Raw genomic sequence first — 19,182 nt, 5'->3', positions numbered from 1 at the left:
AAAGACCCATTCAAACAGTGCATCTCAGACTTACATTCTCGGCAGACACTGCTGTAATTAGCAGTGGTGTTCAAAGGACTGGCTGGCTTCAAGAACTTCATTTGAACCATAAAGTAGAAATCTGGATCCTTATCAGTTTCACTTCACTCTCACCTCCCCTCCCCAGGTTCTAAGAGACACAGCTCTCATTTTTCTTAAAGGAAAAAGGAAAATGGAAATGGTGGCTAGGATTTTGCCATTCGTGTGCAGTTCACTTCCTCCTCAACCTTCAGCGATGCAAAGGGACTAAAATTAGACTTGCAAAGGATTTAAGATATCTGTGTCAGGGACATTGCAGGGAGTGGTAAGAACTACAAAAGGGGATAAGCAAGAGCTGAAGAAACCATTTTAGAACTAACATCTAAAACATAGATCTTACTTGCATTTTCTAAATTTTTATTCCTGATAAATACAGCACATCTACTTTGTTTTATGTACTATTATGAGAAAATAGAATGCTTTGCTTTGGTAATATTTTGATATTAATATTGAGGCACTTACATGCTGCTTTCTTCATCTATTCCATAATTTTCACCCACGATCCAATTCTCAAATATTTGTTGTTTCTCAGTGAAAACATAGAAAATATATGCAATTCAATTCATGGGTACTGAACTGTGAGCTTTCTATACTACAGAGAAGGTTTAACTTAATAACAAGGACTTCTATTTTACATTTGGTCAGCGATGACATAAAAATATAAACTATTTCAAGGTTTCTAATGTTTGTAGAAATAGGCATTGTTCAGTAGGAAAGGATTTAGTAAGTATACAGTCAAAGGACACTTTGCACAGACTTATAAAACACTAGAGAGCATAGCAAACTTGCAAATCCAACCCAACTTCTCACTTTGTACATAAGGAAACCAAAGGTTAAGTGATTTGTCAAAGGCCACGCAAATACAACTTTAACACCAATACTGGTCTCCTAGAGACTCAGATAGAACATGCTTTCCACCACTCTAGATGGATGGCACTTAGGAAGAGAGAGGCCTCTTCTTTGGAATCAGAGATCCTTATCACCATACACACACAGACACACACACTACACACTCCAAAGGCACAGGTTCTTTATTTCAGTTTTCATAGATATGTTAGGATGGTACTCAGAACACCTGCATGCACTCACCTACCCTAACTCATCATTTTTCCAGTCTCACCTCATTTTGCAGTTGTGCCCATTAAGACTTCATTTTCCACTGCTCCGTGATTTCCCATTGATCCCCATGATCCATCACCATCACAGCTTCTTGTCTCCTCCCTCTTTCTTTTTTATTTCATGTTACAGATTCTTCAGCTATTTTTTTTACTTTATTTTATTTATTTATTGTTTTTGCTGAAGAAGATTCACCCTGATCTAGCATTCATTGCCAATCTTCCTCTTTTTGCACGTGAGCCGCCACCACAGCATGGCCGCTGACAGACGAGTGGTGTAGGTCCACGCCCAGGAACCAAACCTGGGCTGCTAAAGTGGAGCATGCCGAACTTAACCCCTAGAGCACTAGGGCTGGCCCTGGTTATTTTTAATTTATTTGTTACTGGCTCTATAGTGAGGAGGTCAGAGACAGGTTAGGGTGGGCTTATTTCTAGTGCAAAAGAGATTTATTTTCCGCTTTGATCTGCCAAATGATCAGGATTCATGGTTACTCTTTGCAACTATACATCTTCACTTGGGGTAAAACCAGAATCTTCTTATTACTCATAATGCTAGAAGGATGTCTCAGTTCTTTGGAGAACATTATCCTAGTCAATGACTCTGTAATACCTGGTGCAGACTGATCAATCCAATAATCCCTTTATTAACTTCTCAGAGACTCTTTATCTCCCTAAGAAATGGGAATAAATTAACTGCTCTTACCAAAAATTCAGAAGCAACACTGAGTTCAGAAATTCAGAGAATCCTAGTTCTGAATTTCCTCCATTTGTCTTCTAGTTAAGAGATACTTATTGAGGCACTCACCATAAAATTTTGCTCATTACCACCCATCTGTCTTTGAAAAATAATTATTTCCACAGAGTATTTTGGATGTCAACATATTACAGAGCTCTGGCCCTCTTTGGAGAAAAGGGAACAAGAAATTCAAAATATACTGATGATGAATGGGCTATCCTGGGAGATGTGCCAAATAGAGGTATAGAATGCACAGTAGGCACCCCAAATATGTTAGAGATAGCAGCAGCGTTCCTAAAGATGCCCAAATGTCTATCGTTCTCCATGATGGTGTCACCTATAAGACAAACATGAGCCAGCATCATAGGGGAGTTAAGATCTGGGGACAAACTAACTCACATCCTCTACCATCAAAATGATCTCTCAAACAAAATGGACTTTCAAGGCAACTTAATCAGTAACATCCAGAACACAGCAAGAGTCACTGGTCCACTCTTACAAGTGGCAGAGAAATGTAAGGAGCTTTCCAAAATAAATATTTGAATGCCAAAGAAAAGGAAATGTCATTGTTCATTTATTTGCTTTCATCTCTCCTTCTTTTTGGTCATCACCAAAATTAGTTTATTAAGGATCCAGGGAAGTCAGTCATGATATAAAGAGACATAGATCCAGTATCTTACCTCCAGAGATTCACAACGCTAAATTAACCACTTATTTTAATATATGGTGTTGTCTTGTCAAGTATTATGTTTAGATCAGAAACAACCCTGGAGCCATACTGAAAACAATCTTTAGGTAACACATCAGACATATCAGCGGTATGAACTTTTTTTCAGGTATGTCGGCACCTACTGAGTATCCTTTACCAATGACTCTAGTTAGACACAGAAAAATAAATAGAAATGTAGATGTTGGTTCGAAACCTTGGGAGCTTCCTGGGTGAAACTTGAAATTGGTCCCCGTACCCAGAGAGCAAAGAGACTGAACAAAGAGAAAGACCACCCCACATTGGGAGGCGGCAGGTTTAATAAAAAAGGGAACTTACATACAAGGTTTGTCTTGGGTGGCTGCAAGACGAATAGATCTCTGCACCCGCCCACCAAAATCTGAAAAGTTTATATAGAGGCCTTAACTGGGTTTAGTCATGGGTACCGTCCAGCCGCTCTCATCAACATCTTACTCTCTCAAGGCATGTCCTTGGAACAGCTCCCACTGTGGGAACAGTGGGCAGAGCCTACATCCAAGGACAGGGGAGGGGGTGAGGGTTCTCCAGTTGCCCAGGTCCAGCTCACAGGTCAACCAGCGGTCACGTCCTCTAGATGACCTCCTCCAACAGTAGATAGAATGATGAAATAAAATATGTTACTGAATACAATGCTTTACAATTGTTCCCATTGTTAAGACATTCTGATGAGTAATTATAGACTTGTTGTTGCAAGTTTATGCGAGAAAAAAGAATTTGGGATGTTTACGTTTTGTACTTAGAATATTTCCAAGCTACTAAAACTTATCATTATTATTTCGTAATCTGCTAAAAAATAATCAAAAGATAATAGTCTCCTTGATGGACAAGAATTTCTTTATTATATGTGTTTCTACTGCAGCTCTTAGTACCCTGTCTTGTTCAAAACAGATGTTCAGAAATGTGTACTGATTTGAAACCTCTTTTTGGTATTTCTGTGGACATTTCTACCCAACTAGGCTAGACTAGTGTCTCTAAAGATGCTCCCCAACAAAACTCAGACTGGTCATCAGATAATAACATTGGAAATTATAACCCAAGTGTTAGTCATATGTTTTTTGATTGTTTACAAATTTGTTCTTAGAAAATAATTTTATTTGTATTAACGAAGCTATGAATTAATAACTAATTCAACCTTATTTAAAAGGTTACCTTTCTCTGAATTATCACAGAACTTAAAAATGCATAGTTTTCTGTGATTTTACATTATACCCAGTTTTTTCTTCAATTTCTTCACTCTTTCATTGTATTAAAAAAGAAGTGGCATGATCTCTTCGTAATGAAATCGTGAAGAATGTTTTTTGTGAGACCAGAATTTAAATATCATTGGGTGGTTCTTTCACCCTCAAATTCAAAATGAGTCAAAAAAGTTTTTAAGAGAAAAAGTAAAATTTCAGTTATTTAAAATGTAAATTTCAGCTCTTTATATTAGATACATCTTGTTAAAAAACTGTCAGATGACGTAACTTCTTTCTCAGTCACAGAGAGTTACTTTTACTCAAAAAACCCATATTTATGACATTCATAAATTGACTACCATGTTGATTTGCTTCCACAAATCTTCAATATAAAATGAGTTGGATGATATACCTTTCTCATTATCATGAGTTTTGTGATATTTATTGAACATTTATTACTTGAGAAGATAAAGCTGTCTCGAGACATATTATAGGAAAGCGAAAGAAATTATTAGATTTATGCATGAGATCTGTTTGTTTTTATCATATCTTAGAGAAAGAAGCCATTATTATGTCAGAATGCCCTGAGGTGCGTGACCGTCCTTACTATGTTAATATATGAATTGTTCTTTCTCATTAAGACATTTCAGCTGAAGATAAATGTAAGTGCAATTCATTGGCATTGCATTTAATAATCTAAAAGAAAAAGAGTTTGGAGAGTAGTCAGGATTTCTTGACTTACTTTTACTTATTTATTAAAACTAACTTAATAGAAATGTACTTATTTTTTAAACTATTCCAGAAATAACTTTAAGTTGCAGATATAAATGACGCCCAGCTTGAATTTATTGTTCTGTGTATGATTATTCTGAAAATGCATCAATTACTACACTGACACATCACTTCCCAAAGCGTGTTCCAGAGCACACTAGTTAGAATGCTCACTGTTGTTGCATATACACATTCAAATGCATCACACTGGTAGGGAGTTTAAGAAACACTAGATCAACCTCCAGAGGGTCTCGTAGCCTTCAGTATGTTAAAACACAGTATGAGTCGCCAAGGGGAAATACGCTGTATAATGTATTCTCTGCACAGTACTTCGCGAATGTTCTTGAGTATAGACCAGAACCTCTTTTCGTGGAGCAGTTTGGAAAATCTGAGTTCCAAGGAACATATTTTGGGAAACATATGATACAATGGTTATTCAAGCCTGACCAGGAAAAACAAAAGATTCATTCAGCCCCAAAACCAATTATTGTGGAACCAACCAAACTGAACTGCATTGTCAGGAAAAAATTCCCTCCCTTCCTCCACCTCCCACAAAAATTAGCTTTAGTGTAATCTGATTTTGCAGAGTCAGGGCTGATGAAAATATTCAACATGGCGTAACAGGCTGGTTTCTCAAGGGCTGGTGAATGTCCTTTTAACTCTATGCTAAATTGATTTTTCTTTTCCATGTTTGAAAAATTGAGATAACGTCAACCAATGTATGAGAAATTTAGGACATTTTGAAGGATTTGAGTATCACACTTTTTTTCTGATTATCTATTGATGAATGGATATAAAAGAGGCACCTTCAATTGTCAAAGGAATCTTTACTTTTAATCACCAAAGAGCAACAAATTCAGGGCAAAAACGTCAATAGCTAAAGGGAGCAATTCACTCACCAACGTAAGGTAAGATTCCTATTGGATATACAGGAAAGAATCCTATTTGTTTTTGTCTCTCTCTTTGGGTAGAGTGAACTGATGAATTTTAAAAATCTGCAGGCTGTTGGTTTTCCTGTTTATTTGATGTAAATCTTACATTAGAGTTTTTACAAATAAAGCCAATCATGCATATTTCTTAATTGTGTGATATATACTGCAACATTGTTCATAATAAAGATCTTTGTGAGAAGTATACCTTTAATTTTAAACATGTGTATTATAACTCAAAAATATTATAATATATATGTAATTAAATATCTTAATGGCAAAATATTCTCTCCTTTTAGAAACCATATTTTTTACAAACTTTACTATTTATCATAAATAAATTTAATAATTATCAGAACTTAGTGAATGCCACAAGAATACATTTTAAACTATATTCAGCAACCTAGCCAGTCATACTATATCACATTGGTCTTAGCAAAGAACACAATGCCCATGAGCTGAAGTTTTGGATATTTATCCACATAAGCAGACAAAGTGTTTAACTAAAATAATTTCTATTAGAAACTTTCAAGGATATATTAAATATTTTCCAGCTCTCTTAAATAGAGAATATTGAACATAACTTTTTCTCGATAAGGCAGCATCATCAGAATTCCAATATCTCAAAGATGTTTCAGTTACGTACGTAGCTCTAATTACCTGTACAGGCAATTGCCCCAAATACTGAACTTTCATGTGCTCCCTGCCTTACAGCCATCTCTTTTCAGTAGAGATTGCATGTTCTCACACCTTCTGATCTGCCCCATATTTTCCTCCAATCTCCTGGGAGTTAATCAGAGGCTAGTCCTGGGCCTCTCCTACAGAGCAATATTCATGAATTTTGTGACAGCTACTTTCTCTAAGGAGACATGTTTGCTCACTTCTCGATTTATAGCTGTGTTCAAGGTAGAGTCAGGCAAGCAAAATGTCTGACCTTCCAGAAAGTGAAATGTTTATCCATCAAATCATTTCAAATAATGAGACCATTTTCACTTTTATTTACTTGCCCCATGTCCACACTGTTTATTTGCAAAACTTCCTGTAAAAGATTGCCAGGAAGCTCGGGGTCAAATTTCACACTAATTCATAGCAACTCTTTATTCACGTATTTATTTACACTTCATCTGGTTCTATAAAGGTTTTATAATCACTAAGCCTTTACAGTTAGCATGTCTGAGTTTTCCTTTTACTTTAAAATGCATTTCAGCTTTCTCTTTCTATTTTAATAAACTCTGGATGTGTACTTTCTAAGCAAGTCAGGCCAAAAACCGTTTGAAAATAACAGGCTCAGGGAAGGAACATCTTATACATCATAGTTTTTAATCCTCGTGACCACCTTCAAATTAGCTGTTACTACTTCCCATTTTACAAGTGAGTTAACTGAGACTCAGAAAGCTTAAAAAAAAACCATAGTCCTACATTTACAAATAGTGGGGTGAGAATTCCCACCCAGATCTTCTGACTTAAATTCCCTGGTTACTTCTACAACAATACATGGCTTTTCAAACCACCTCGAGTAGAAGTTCACAGCTGATATTCAAAATGATGACCTGAATCCTTTAAGAAAAGGTTAGATTTTATTCATCACATTTCTTCAAGACCTTGAAATTCTAGTACACTTAAGAGTTTTCAATCCAATATGGTTCTTTTTTCCATCTTTCAATTTTTAATATCATGAACAATGCATAAATCTCAACTTCAGACATCCAGAACAATGCATTCTCATGAGTTTAAAAAGCCACGGTCTTATTATAATTGATATGGTTTTATTTTGCTACTTGCGTTGCAATTAAAACTAGCCATGCCCTGTTCTAATGTTAACTCTAGAGCCACGGTAAATTTACAAACGGAATTACCCTCCTATACCCATCAGGTGAACCATGGACAGAATATTCTACTCAAGGTTATAGTATATTTTATGTTTGAGCAAATATAAGTGACCACTATGGTTCACTACATTTAATTTCTTAGAATCAGGGTAAAATTACTTTTATAACTTTTAAAGAAAAAAAATAAAAACTTTCTGAAAAGCAAACTTCATCTTTATACCAGAAGTTCAACTTATTCTACAATACTTATATTCTCTTTAACACATATTCCTGCTATCTCTAAAAGGAATCGGACTTTGAACATGTGCTAAGCTTCATATTAATAAACAAAATAATCTTCCCGTATAGAGGCAATCACAATAAGTGCTCAAAATAACTGGATTCTGGTTTTTAAAATGGAGGTAAACTACATCATTTAACTAAATCAAATCTGCCCACATTCTAGTAATGAAATTTCACTAATAATTTTATTACATTGTTTTCAGTAAATCTCATGGAACTCATTAATTTCAAGGCTGTTGACCAGAAAAACATGGAAACACAGCCTGGCTAGTCCAACTTTTCCCATCTGTGACAGCTGCTTTGTCAACCCTGTCAATTACGTGGTAAATCTGTGCCTGCGAAGTCTCTCCAGTCTTACCGTCAGCTTCTCCTCTAAATTCTTGTGTAATAAGCTTCCTTTTTCATGCTTTTCAAATTCCATGTTGAAAGAGAATGAGAGAGAGAGAAACAGAAAATGCGAGATTGAGATTCTGTCTAGAAAATGATTTGACGTGCTTACATGTTAGATATTGCAGGACCTTCCAAGTTGCGAGAGCCCAGGACACTATCAGACAGCCCTGGCGATAATTTCTGGTTAGCTAGTGTTTCCATTTATAGATGTTCAAACCCCATAAACAGAGCGCTGAAGAGAAGTCAGGCAGCTGGCCTTAGATAATGATAAATGTCACTAGATATAAAAGCAAACTCTTCAACAGGAGAATATTCCAACAAGTTAGGTTCCCTGAACCAAGGAAGATTGTATGTGACTAAAAGCCACTGTCAAAGAATTCATTAATAGCCATTGGAGAAGAATAAAATATACTCTAGAATAGAGATCTAATAAATCAGTTTAAAAAGGACAAATGTGATGGTCATATAACAAATACAAATCAGCCCGTCTAGTTCCTCCACATTCCTGACATTCATGGATTACTTTGTAACTCAAAAATTTTTTAAATTATTTAAAAAGAAAGAGCAAAGAATAACTAATTAAAACTTTTAAAACACACAACATATATTCAAGGGGTTGTTGCCAATTTCATTGTGTGAAAAGTTGGCAAATGAGGTACAGAAATACCGTGAAATAAAAGTGCTGTTTCCTTTCACAAAAACTGATTCTGTTCCTGTCCTGGCTTTTCCACTGATGACAAAGTTATGACATAGGAGACAAAATTCATTTGTCCAGTGGAACAAATGTTTTCAGAATTCTTTAGAAATTGTTATATGCCTTAAAGAAAATTAATTGTGTAGCTCTATGGTAATTAACTCTCCCCATTTTTTGCAGCCAACCAGATATGTGGATGGCAATAAAAAATAAAAATGGCTTTCAGAGTAAGCTAAGACCGATCTCTATGGTCGCTGAATCCCTCAGCCTGTTTAAAACATCCTTTAACATCTGTTTCTGACCTTAACTGATTTTCTATCAGTTTTTCCTCCATTTCTTAAGAAAACATTTTAGGAAAAGCGTGTGAGGCTTCATCCTTTCCAGTGATCACAGCCGGTTCTCTGCCAGGCAGAGCTGCTCTCAAGCTTAATTCCACGACCTGGTGGAAGGGCCGAGGACTTCAGAAGGGAAATGTTTAATAGGAGATAAATCAGCCCTGCTTCAGGAGACGAATGCAGAAACGCTGTATTAGACTCATGGGCGAAAGGGGCTTCCCCCTCTGGCTCTGAATCCCAGAAAGGGAATCAAACATGCTAGTTGTTGCCCTAACGAGTTTGAAAAATTGAAGTCTTAAGGTTTATTAGCATGCAAGATTGGTATGTGTCAAGAACAAGGCAATAGATGAAATTTTATATAAATGGAACTTCCAAAATCTCTATAGAAAAAAGAAAGGCATGCCGTGGCTGCAAAAGGAAACTTAATTATTACTAGTTTAATGCCTGAAAGTGAAACACAGGATCTGTTAGAAGGAGAAAGAATGGTGGGGTGCAGAGCTGGTTGGGAGAGGAGGGGATAACAGTGACAAGAGGGATATGGCAGTGATAACGAGAGAGATGAAAAATTTTCATTCAGCTAACATGTGCTATGTACCTATAATGGGCAAAGATTGTTCCAGGTGCAGGTGGAATTTTTTTTAAATAGTAACTAAAAATAATAATAAAATTAAAAGATGCAACCTCTATATTTCCACCCTCAACAAACTCACAATGTAGGCATGACTTGATCTATGTAGGATGATAACGCTCTTATACAGCACACCTCAACAGCACTCACCATGTGCCGGGAACCACTTGAAGGCTTTCTATATATTATCTCAATTAATTCTCAAAACCACTCTAGAAGGTAAATACTATTATTTTCCCCATTGATAATGGGCTGAATTATGTCCCCCAAAATTCATCTGTTGAAGTCCTAACCCCAGCACCTTAGAATATGACTGTGTTTGAAGATAGGGTCTTTAAAGGGGCAATTAAGGCAAAATGGTGGGCCCCAAACCAATATGACTGGTGTCCTTACAAGAATAGGAGATTAGGACAAAGACCCACACAGAGAGGACATGTGAAGACAGAGGGAGATGGCGGTCATCTACAAGCCAAAGAGAGAGGCCCTCAGAAGAAACCAACCCTGCCAACACCTTGATCTTGGACTTCTAGCCTCCAGAACTGGAAGGGAATATATTTCCGTTATTTAAGTCACCTAGTCTGTGGTATTTGTTACGGCCACCCTAGCAAACGAATACGCCCATTTTAGAGTTGAAAAAACAAGACGCAGTTACACAGCTAATAAGCAGCACTCAAGTCCCCCAGCCTAAGCTCCTAACCACTGTGCACGTTAGTGCCTCTGAACAAATCATTTCATCACAGGCACAATGAGGAGAGTGGGTACATAGCACCAGCACTATATGGTGAATTCTACCTACTCCATCCATCTCAGAGACACGTTTAAATTATTTTAGATCTGATTTAGGGACAGGAGCTTTTCTTGGGTAAAATTAGGCCCAGGCAAAATCTATCCCTCATCCCCTTGCTGGTCAAACAGAAACGAGACTGAGCCACACTGGTCTCCTTTCTGTTTGTCAATCACAGGAAACATGTGCCTTCCTCTGACAGGCGTGCTCTCTCGCCAGATAGTCACGTGGCTCCCTTCTCACTTCATGCAGGTCTTCCCTAATGACCCCACCTAAAATAGCAAACCCATCACTCTCTGGCCACTCATTTGCTGCTTTCTTCTTTGTAGCTCTTAGCACCTCTGGCATTACATAATTTCACATGCTATTTTAAGTTTATCCATATCTACTTATTTGTGGTTTGTCTTTCCTAACAGATGGTGCTTTATTCATCATTTTCTCCAGGCACTTAAAACGTAGTAAAGACTAAATAAATTCTTGTAAAGGAAAAAGGGCAGGAGGGTGAGAACGGAAAGAAAAAAGCAAAGAACGAAAGAGGGTGAAAAGGAGGGAGAGAGAAATAGATCAAACAGTCATGACTTAAGACATTTAATACCTTATTACTTATAAGGTTTTTGGTAAGAAACAGGAATAAAATGCAGATTTATCAAACACAAATCAATCTACAGATGAATACAATATTGATTTTTCAAGACATTTATCTTAAACAACTAACCATTAGAATAAAGGAGAAATAAATAGACTTAGGAAGCAAGAAGAATTGGATTCATTCACAGATCCTGCCACTTTCTAGTTGGATCACTCTGATAAAATTACTTAATTCTCAGAGTTTCAGTTCTCTTTTCCTTAAATAGAGAGAAGATACCAACCTCATAATGTTATTACAAAAATTAAATGTGGTAATGTGTGCAAAGAACTTACAGCATCTGGTATCAAGCAGGTTCTCGGTAAAAGTGTGTGCTATTAACTCCCTGGGATACATGAAATTTATCTAGAAAAAGTTTACGTCAAAGATAGCACCAAAGTCCTAACAAATGAGGCACAAAAATTAACTGAGAGTGGGAGAAAACACTTGCAAATCATTTATCTGATAAGGAACTACTGTCTAGAATATATAAGAACTCTTACAACTCAACAACAAAAAGACAAATAACCCAATTTAAAAATGGGCAAAGGATTTGAATAGACATTCAAAGAAAAAGACAAACAAATGGCCAAAAAGCACATGAAAATAAGTTCAACAAAATTGTGACTAGAGAAGAAAAATCAGAACAACGAGATACCACTTCACGCACACTAGGATGGCTAGAATAAAAAAAAACAAACAATAACAAGCATTGGTGAGGGTATGAAGAAATTGAAACCCTCATACATTGCTGGTGGAATTGTAAAGTATGGCAGCCACTTTAGGAAACAGTATGGCCATTCCTCAAAACTATACATAGACTTACTATATGATCCAGCAACTCCATTTCTAGGTATATACACAGGAGGAGGGAAAACATACGTCCACACAAAAACTCATACACAAATGTTCATGATAGCACTATTCATAATAGTCCAAAAGGGGAAATAACACAAACGTCTATCAACACGTGCATGGTGAAACAAACATGATATATGCATACCATGGAACATTACTCAGCAATACAAAGGAACGGAGTGTTGATACAGGCAAAAATATGGGTGAACCTTGAAACTATAAGTGAAAGAAGCTGGTCATAAAAAGCCACATATTAAGTGATTCATTTATATGAAATGTCCAGAATAGGCAAATCCAGAGAAACAAGGATAATCTGTGGTTGCCAGATATTAGAGGAAGGGCAGAATGGGTAGTGCTATGGGTACAGACTGCTAGCAGGTGCAGGGTTTCTTTTGGGGATGATGAGAATATTCTGAAATTAGACAGTGATTGCTACATAAATCTGAACATACTAAAAGCCACTGAATTCTATGTTCACTTAAAAAGAACGAATTTTATGGCATGGGAATTACATCTCAATAAAGCTATTATTTAAAAAAATAGAGGAATAGCTATAATTACTTTCTAAACTGGAAATCTATGATTTTTTTCAGGAATATAATATGCACAACAGGTCACTCCAAACAGGAAATTAAAATCTGCACTACAGTAGGCAAGCAAGAATTCCATTCAAAATTGAAAAAATGACCCTCAGCAAATGCTATTTGCTTCAGGATATTGCCACCTCACTCCTTTGCACCACTCTTTGCATGTGTCCTTTGCATCATCACCATGTGTCTCGTGAGCAAGAAGCAGCGGGTGGAATCTTAGCTGCTCATAGTTTCTATCTATATTCAAGAACTGAAGGAAAATGGAGTTTGCGGCTATTAGCTCATCTACTGGGTCAGAGGGCTAAATGTAACGTTTTGTTTTTGTTTTGTTTTTATGGTGGTGATTTCCCCACATCTGCACTTAAAGGACTTTCATCTCCACGACAAAAGCACAGATAAATGATCTATTGCTGAAACCTCAGAAGGCAGACAGACACCCATAAGGTATGAAAAACAAGTGCTATTTTCTTTTGAAAAAAATGACAGTCTGCAAAGCACAGTGTAGACAACTGTGGATCTGCCTCATTGTATGCTCCAAGAATAAATATCTTTTTATTAAGACAGACATCCTCTTCTGAAACAATGAATGCCTTTTATATGGGTTTCTTATCATTCTACATAGCATCTTCTGGATATGGGTCCCTTACGCTCTCCATGGTCAAGTCAGAAGCCCATGTAACCCCCACACCCATTTGGCCCAGGATACTACAGTCAGTGCGCGCCTGCAGGTGCAACAGCCTGTCCCAAGAACCCCTGGGACTGTGTTTCCTATGCTACCCAAGAGCCAAGTGCAAATCTAGCTCAGATCTAGCCCCAAGAACTCATCTCTCCCAAACAGCTAACCTTTGACCTATTAGTGTTGCTCTTAGTTCAAAATTTAAGCCTATGTCTCTAGAAGGCTCTGTTTGTTTCAAGTTCAAATGGGGAGGGAGGGTGGCTGTGAAGAACAAAATGTAGATAGTGATTCCCAGAATTTTTTGATTTTCCCAGCATGCCTACCTGGCAACTGCGAACTCTCAAGCTGTAGCTGTGGACTCTCCTTCTGGAAAATCCCACGAACTCTTACCTTGTCCTCTGTCTGTGCATCTGGCATATAGGCACGTACTGTAAGACTTTTAACCTCTCCCCATCACCATTTTTAAGCATCCCTTATGGCTTCTGCAGGCCAGATGCATGGGATACTAAGAGTTGTGTACATGCCCACAGCTTGTAAAAAGATAATGTCTACAGAGGAATTTCTTAAAGTTGAATTTGTCACTATGTAATAAACATTTTTTCTAAGTTGAAGCTGCCAAGTGGACACAAAAGCAAACCCCAAAATAACAGTATATGATAATTACGTTAATGACAGCTTAACAAATTTGTACCTTTGTAATTACCACTCTTCAATGAAACATAAACCTTTTTACTGGAATATGATATTTTTACTTTTTCTGATACTATTTGTCCCCTTATTTTGGTTCTCAGCCATATTTTTAAAATGACAACAGAAAAGACATTTTAGTCAATGTAAGGGAAGGAGCATTTTCTTTATAAGATCACTTCTTGAAGGTAGGGCATTTGTTTGGAGCACTAGAAAATATTTGAATCACGTGAGAGCTGTGAGAAGTTTGAAAAATGTTCTCTTTCGGAATGGGTGCATCTGAAAAATGCAATTCTTTCATCAAAACTTACTGAAAAATAAAATGTGAGTTTTTTTAAAAAAATCATCACCATTGATAGTAATTTGTAAATAACAAGGATTCTGATACAAAACTTAATCCATACCTCCAGCGTCTGTAACATACAAGCTGATTAACACCAGTCGCAGAGCCAAGTCCAGCGTGTTCCATTTTCTCAACTATTCTCTACTCAGCATCTATAGTTTTCAAGAGACTTATGAGATATTTTCCTCGCTTCATGGTGGCATCACAGAGGGACTGGGTTGAACAGTTTTTTGCTCTTGCATTTGCTAACATCTGATATATTTCCAAGCCCTTTGAATAGTAGATACATTTCCTAATTGTGAGTATCTCTCTGTCTCTCCCTCACACACACACACACACGCAAACCCTCACACCATTGCTGTTTCAGGAGTGAAGACAATTGCCAAGTTAAACTGACAAGATTTCAGGAAAAAGGACTCAGAAACGAAGGGTTTCATTTTTTGAATATGAGAATTACAATGCATGTTTCTAATTTCAGAAAGAAAGTTCTGGATTTCAGTTTTCCTGTTACAGCTTAATCAAAGCAACCGCTCTAGCTCTCTGCTCCCCTAAATCCAGCAGCTTAGCTGTTGTGGTTGTGTTCACATGACAAATCGCTTTGCCCCCAAAGTAACAGTTCCGTGCCCTGTGAGACAGTATGCCCAGGAAATATTTTCCGTTTTATCAGTTGAAATTGAAACATATTCCAAAGCAGTCTGGACTTATACAGAAAGAATGCTTACCTTTCAACTGACTTGGAAGCTGCCTGCAGGACGGTAATCCAGCAGGAGGTCACCGGTCACATTCCCAGAGCAGCTGACCCTGTCAGTCTTTCCAAAATACTGTTTACTCTGTAATGCTGGACACCAGGCATAAGATACAGAAACTAGATTTTAAAAGGGTTAGGCATAGCCCTCATCCCCACTGGGACCACTTCAGGAAAACAATAGTTGCTAAGTTTCCCCAAATGATATCTTTATAAGAAAGTCGTAGCTGTAGTGGGGATTTGGAGACAAGTGTTGAAAAAGTTTGGCAATATATCAGACGATCTGCTCTGTGGTGTACTGCTGGAAATTCTTTAAGCTTCCCTAAGGACATAAGTGGCAGATGAGTAAAAGGTTACTGAAAATGGAGTTTCTCTTCTATTTAGATTGACTGGATTTTTAAAAGAAAATTGAAAGTTCTCCTGCCATGAAATGCTATTTGCTCCAGAGAAGGAGAGTGAGAATTAGGCAATAGGGAGCCATGGCAGGGCCAAACAGACTCCAGAGTCAGGCGGGGCGATTGTCCTGTGATCCCACCACCAGGAAAGACCCAGAGAGGGCTGACTGCTGGTTCACAGATTGGCCCCGTACAAGGAGAGAGACTGAAGAAAGAGGCAGACCCCTCCAGGCTGGTAGGTGGCAGGTGTGATAAGCAAGGGAACTTCGACGTGAAGTTTACCTTGGGAGGCCAGAAGATGAGTAGAACTCCGCACCTGCCCGTCAGAATCTTAAAGGTTTCTATGGAGGCCTTAACTAGGTTCAGTCACATATACCACCCAGATGGTCTCAGAACACATTGCTCTCTCAAGTTTGAGTCCTTGAAAATGCCTCCCATGGGCCAGCCCGGTGGTATAGTGGTTAAGTTCGCATGCCCTGCTTCAGTGGTCTGGGGTTGCCAGGTTTGGATCCAAGGTGCAGACTGGCACAGAATGCATCAGGCCATGCTGTGGCAGCATCCCATAGACAAAACAGAGGAAGGTTGGCACAGACGTTAGCTCAGCAACAATCGTCCTCAAGCAAAAAGAGGAGGGTTGGTAATGGATGTTAGCTCGAGGCCAATCTTCCTCACCAAAAAAAAACAAAAAGAAATGGCTCCCACTGTGGGAACAGTGGGCAGAATGTACATTCAGGTACATCCCAAGGACCGGAGAGGAGGTGAGGAGTCTCTGATCACTCAAGTCCAGTTCACATGTCAACCGGCAGTCACGTCCTCTGGACGACCTCCTCTAATACAGACCTCCACTGCACCTTTCTCGTTTCTCACAATGTTTTTCCCTATTTACTCTCAACAGAAGTGAGTCCATGTTACCCCAAAGACCACTAATTACATGTCCAGCCTGAATGCAGGGTCACCCAACTTTGGCCTCTGGCCCACTTGGAGGCTGATTGTAAACCATGGACCAAGAGATTCAGAGTTTGAAAATCAAATTGTTACCCATTTATGTGATTATCTATGGAAAATGCATCATCCCAGATTGGATTTGTCATCCCATCCAGTACATCATCCCTTCTTGCATTTTATAAAGTGTAATGTATTTTAAAAAGAAAGGAAATATCACAATCAAATATTTGCCACTTGGAATTATTCACATCATTACTCTCTTCCACTATTTCCATTAATTAATTTGATTCATGTTGATAATTTTGGAGTGAATACTTACAGAAAACACAACTTTATTTTAAGGTGTCATTTCATCTTTTGTCACCCAGTTCCATAATGTGACAGATATTGGTTGAACATTCCATCCACATTACTGTGCTGTGCTGCCAGCTTTCAGGGTTGAACAACACACAGTCTGCTGTCAGGAGCTCAGTTAGGAGCAAACAGAATCACGTACAGCAGTACACCAAAGCAGGCTGAGTGTGATAAGTGCTAAATTAGGAGTATAACTGACGTGCTTTGAGAGCCAAAGAAGGAGAGGACCGTTCTGGCTAGGGACACTGGAGGTGATATCAAGCAGACATTGGATTTGAGCCGGGCCATCCTAGTCCTTGCTACTATAAGTGGTCTTTGGACCGCAACATTGATCTCACATGGAGCTTGTTAAAAATTCCAAATCTGAGATGCCAATCCAGACCTATAGCGTCAGAATCTACATTTTTAACAAGACCCACAGGTGATTCCTGTGGGCATTACAGTTTGAGAAGCACTGACTTTTTTGGGAATTAATAGAGATACAGGAAGACATGTCAGGTGTAAACTAAAATAGTGGAGGCCAGGATATGGACAATGCGCTCCTGGAACGGCAGACCGAAATGGAGGATTTGTGGAGTACATATGGAGGATTTATGTCTGTTGCCTAAGAGTAATAATAAAAAACACCACGACTACTTACTGTGAGCCCATAACGCTGCTAAGCGACTGATGCAACGCTATCTCATTTTATGCTCTCTACAACCCCATGAGGGAGCCGCATCATCTTGCAGATGAGGATGCTGAGCCTTACAGAGGCTAAACAACTTCCCAAGTCCTTACAAATAGAAAGGAGCAGAGCCAGGCTTACCCGTGAGCCAGAGCTCTCAGCCACTCCCTGCTGTAGGCCTTGGATTCTCTGGACCAGGAACAAATCCCAGTGCACTTCTTCCTGATAAACGCTCCTCTAGAAAGCAATTAGAGGCCCAAACGCCATAGGTAGAGCATCCACGGCAGCCCAAGCCCACCTCCTCTCTCCTTCCTTCTTCCTTAAACTCTTGCACCTGATAGAATCAGGAGAGAAGACCGACATTGTTTTGGTGACTAAGGTAATCATTCATTAAAAATTTAACTTTTTAAAAATTTTATTACCAACTAAGTTCATATGCACTGTAGAAAATTTGAGAGATGCAAAAAAGTAGAAAAAGGAAAATTTAAATTCTCTGTAAAGCCACAACTCAAATATACTACAGTTAACATTAAGGTATATTTTTTTTCCCAGTCTGTTAATATATTGATCATTTTTAATGTAACTAGAGTTGTACTGTGCACACTGTTTTGTAACCTGTGCTTTTCACTGAATAATACATTACGAACAATGTCTCCTGTCTTTAATACTTTTATCCATGAGCGTTTCAGCTGGTCAGGTGGTGGCAAACATAATTTTTGTCCGGCCTGGCCAAGAGTGGGGGACAGAGTTCAGACAACGGCACAGGTGAGAACTGGTTAGACGTAACCCACCTTCATGATGGTTCTCCCCTCAAGTTTAAAATTGAACTTGGTCATATTAAGTTTACTTAAAATAACAAATTAACTGTATGTTAGAGGCAAAGGAAATTATCTAAATTCCCCAAAATCAGAAAAACAAGATTAAAAGAAACACTGTAATTCTACGGCCATGGATGACCTGTGCTTCTTACTCATTACAAGTGGAAGATCAACAAGAGATCTTGATAAAATAGCTACTGTTTCTTAAAAATACATCAATTGCTATGTTTACTATAATAACATTTTAGGAGTAATTCATACTTATTTGGGATAGTTTTAAAATACCCAGAAGTAGAAGCATCTTATTTACTTAAACTTGAGTGCAGGTAACAGAAACTGACTAGAAAAAAAAAAACAATATATTATAAAAAGACAAGAATATCTCATGGCACTCAGCCAGGCTTCATGAAGGCCAGACCCAGAAACTAGAACATCACCAGAAACCAGTTTTTCTTTGGGGTCCCATAATTTCTTTACTTTTTCTTTGTACATCTGCTTTCTTTTTATTTTTCTGAAATTTGCTCTCTTTGTGCAACTGGAGGAAGATGTCTGTACCAAAGGTCCAAACTTTGCTTGTCCCTCAATTCAAGGCATGCATCCAAACGGACTTGCTTTCTCTGAATTCCAATTCTAAATTCCAAGGAGAAAGTCCAATGTGCCCAACTTGAGTCAGACGTCCATCATGATCCAGTCTGTAATGGGCAGTGGAACATGGACCAGGAAGGACACAGAGCAGGGTCACATAATCTCAACACAAAAGAGTAGAGGAAACATAACAAAAGGGGTCTACTTAACATTGGGAAAATAAAAACAAAAAAATGCAACCAACATTAATATTTTGTTGGATTTTGTTCCAGTCTTTTCTATCCTTAGATTAAATAATATTCTGTTCCAGGCTTTTTGCATGTGTGGTCTATTTTGTTGTGATGATGTACAAATTTTAGAACTTAGTCTAAGAATTTTGTATCTTACGATAAAATCTTGAAAA

At 38.0% G+C, this 19,182-nt stretch overlaps 1 protein-coding gene and 1 long non-coding RNA gene across 49 annotated transcripts in view; one reads left to right on the top strand and one right to left on the bottom strand.

Moving 5' to 3' along the window:
* The window catches only part of MLIP (muscular LMNA interacting protein), a 232,125-nt gene extending 223,876 nt beyond the window's left edge, over window positions 1–8,249 (bottom strand). For 24 of the 48 annotated variants that reach the window (XM_070586249.1, XM_070586257.1, XM_070586261.1 and 21 more), the window contains exon 1: window positions 8,019–8,225. In XM_070586249.1, the coding sequence (XP_070442350.1) occupies window positions 8,019–8,081 (63 nt within the window). In that variant the 5' untranslated portion in view covers window positions 8,082–8,225. Of the gene's footprint in view, window positions 1–8,018 lie in introns of all 48 variants that reach the window. The other 24 variants (XM_070586268.1, XM_070586275.1, XM_070586292.1 and 21 more) reach the window with 8 other exon arrangements.
* Window positions 5,203–19,182, top strand: part of LOC103542001 (uncharacterized) — a 30,142-nt gene continuing 16,162 nt past the window's right edge. Inside the window, exons 1-2 of the long non-coding RNA XR_542602.2 lie at window positions 5,203–5,528; window positions 12,932–13,008. This is a non-coding gene — a long non-coding RNA (uncharacterized lncRNA). The remainder of the gene's footprint in view (window positions 5,529–12,931; window positions 13,009–19,182) is intronic.

The sequence above is a fragment of the Equus przewalskii genome, chromosome 19 (genome assembly GCF_037783145.1).
Source record: "Equus przewalskii isolate Varuska chromosome 19, EquPr2, whole genome shotgun sequence".
Lineage (NCBI taxonomy): Eukaryota > Metazoa > Chordata > Mammalia > Perissodactyla > Equidae > Equus > Equus przewalskii.
Note: the sequence above shows the minus strand (reverse complement) of the source record. Positions and strands in the feature narration are given on the sequence as shown.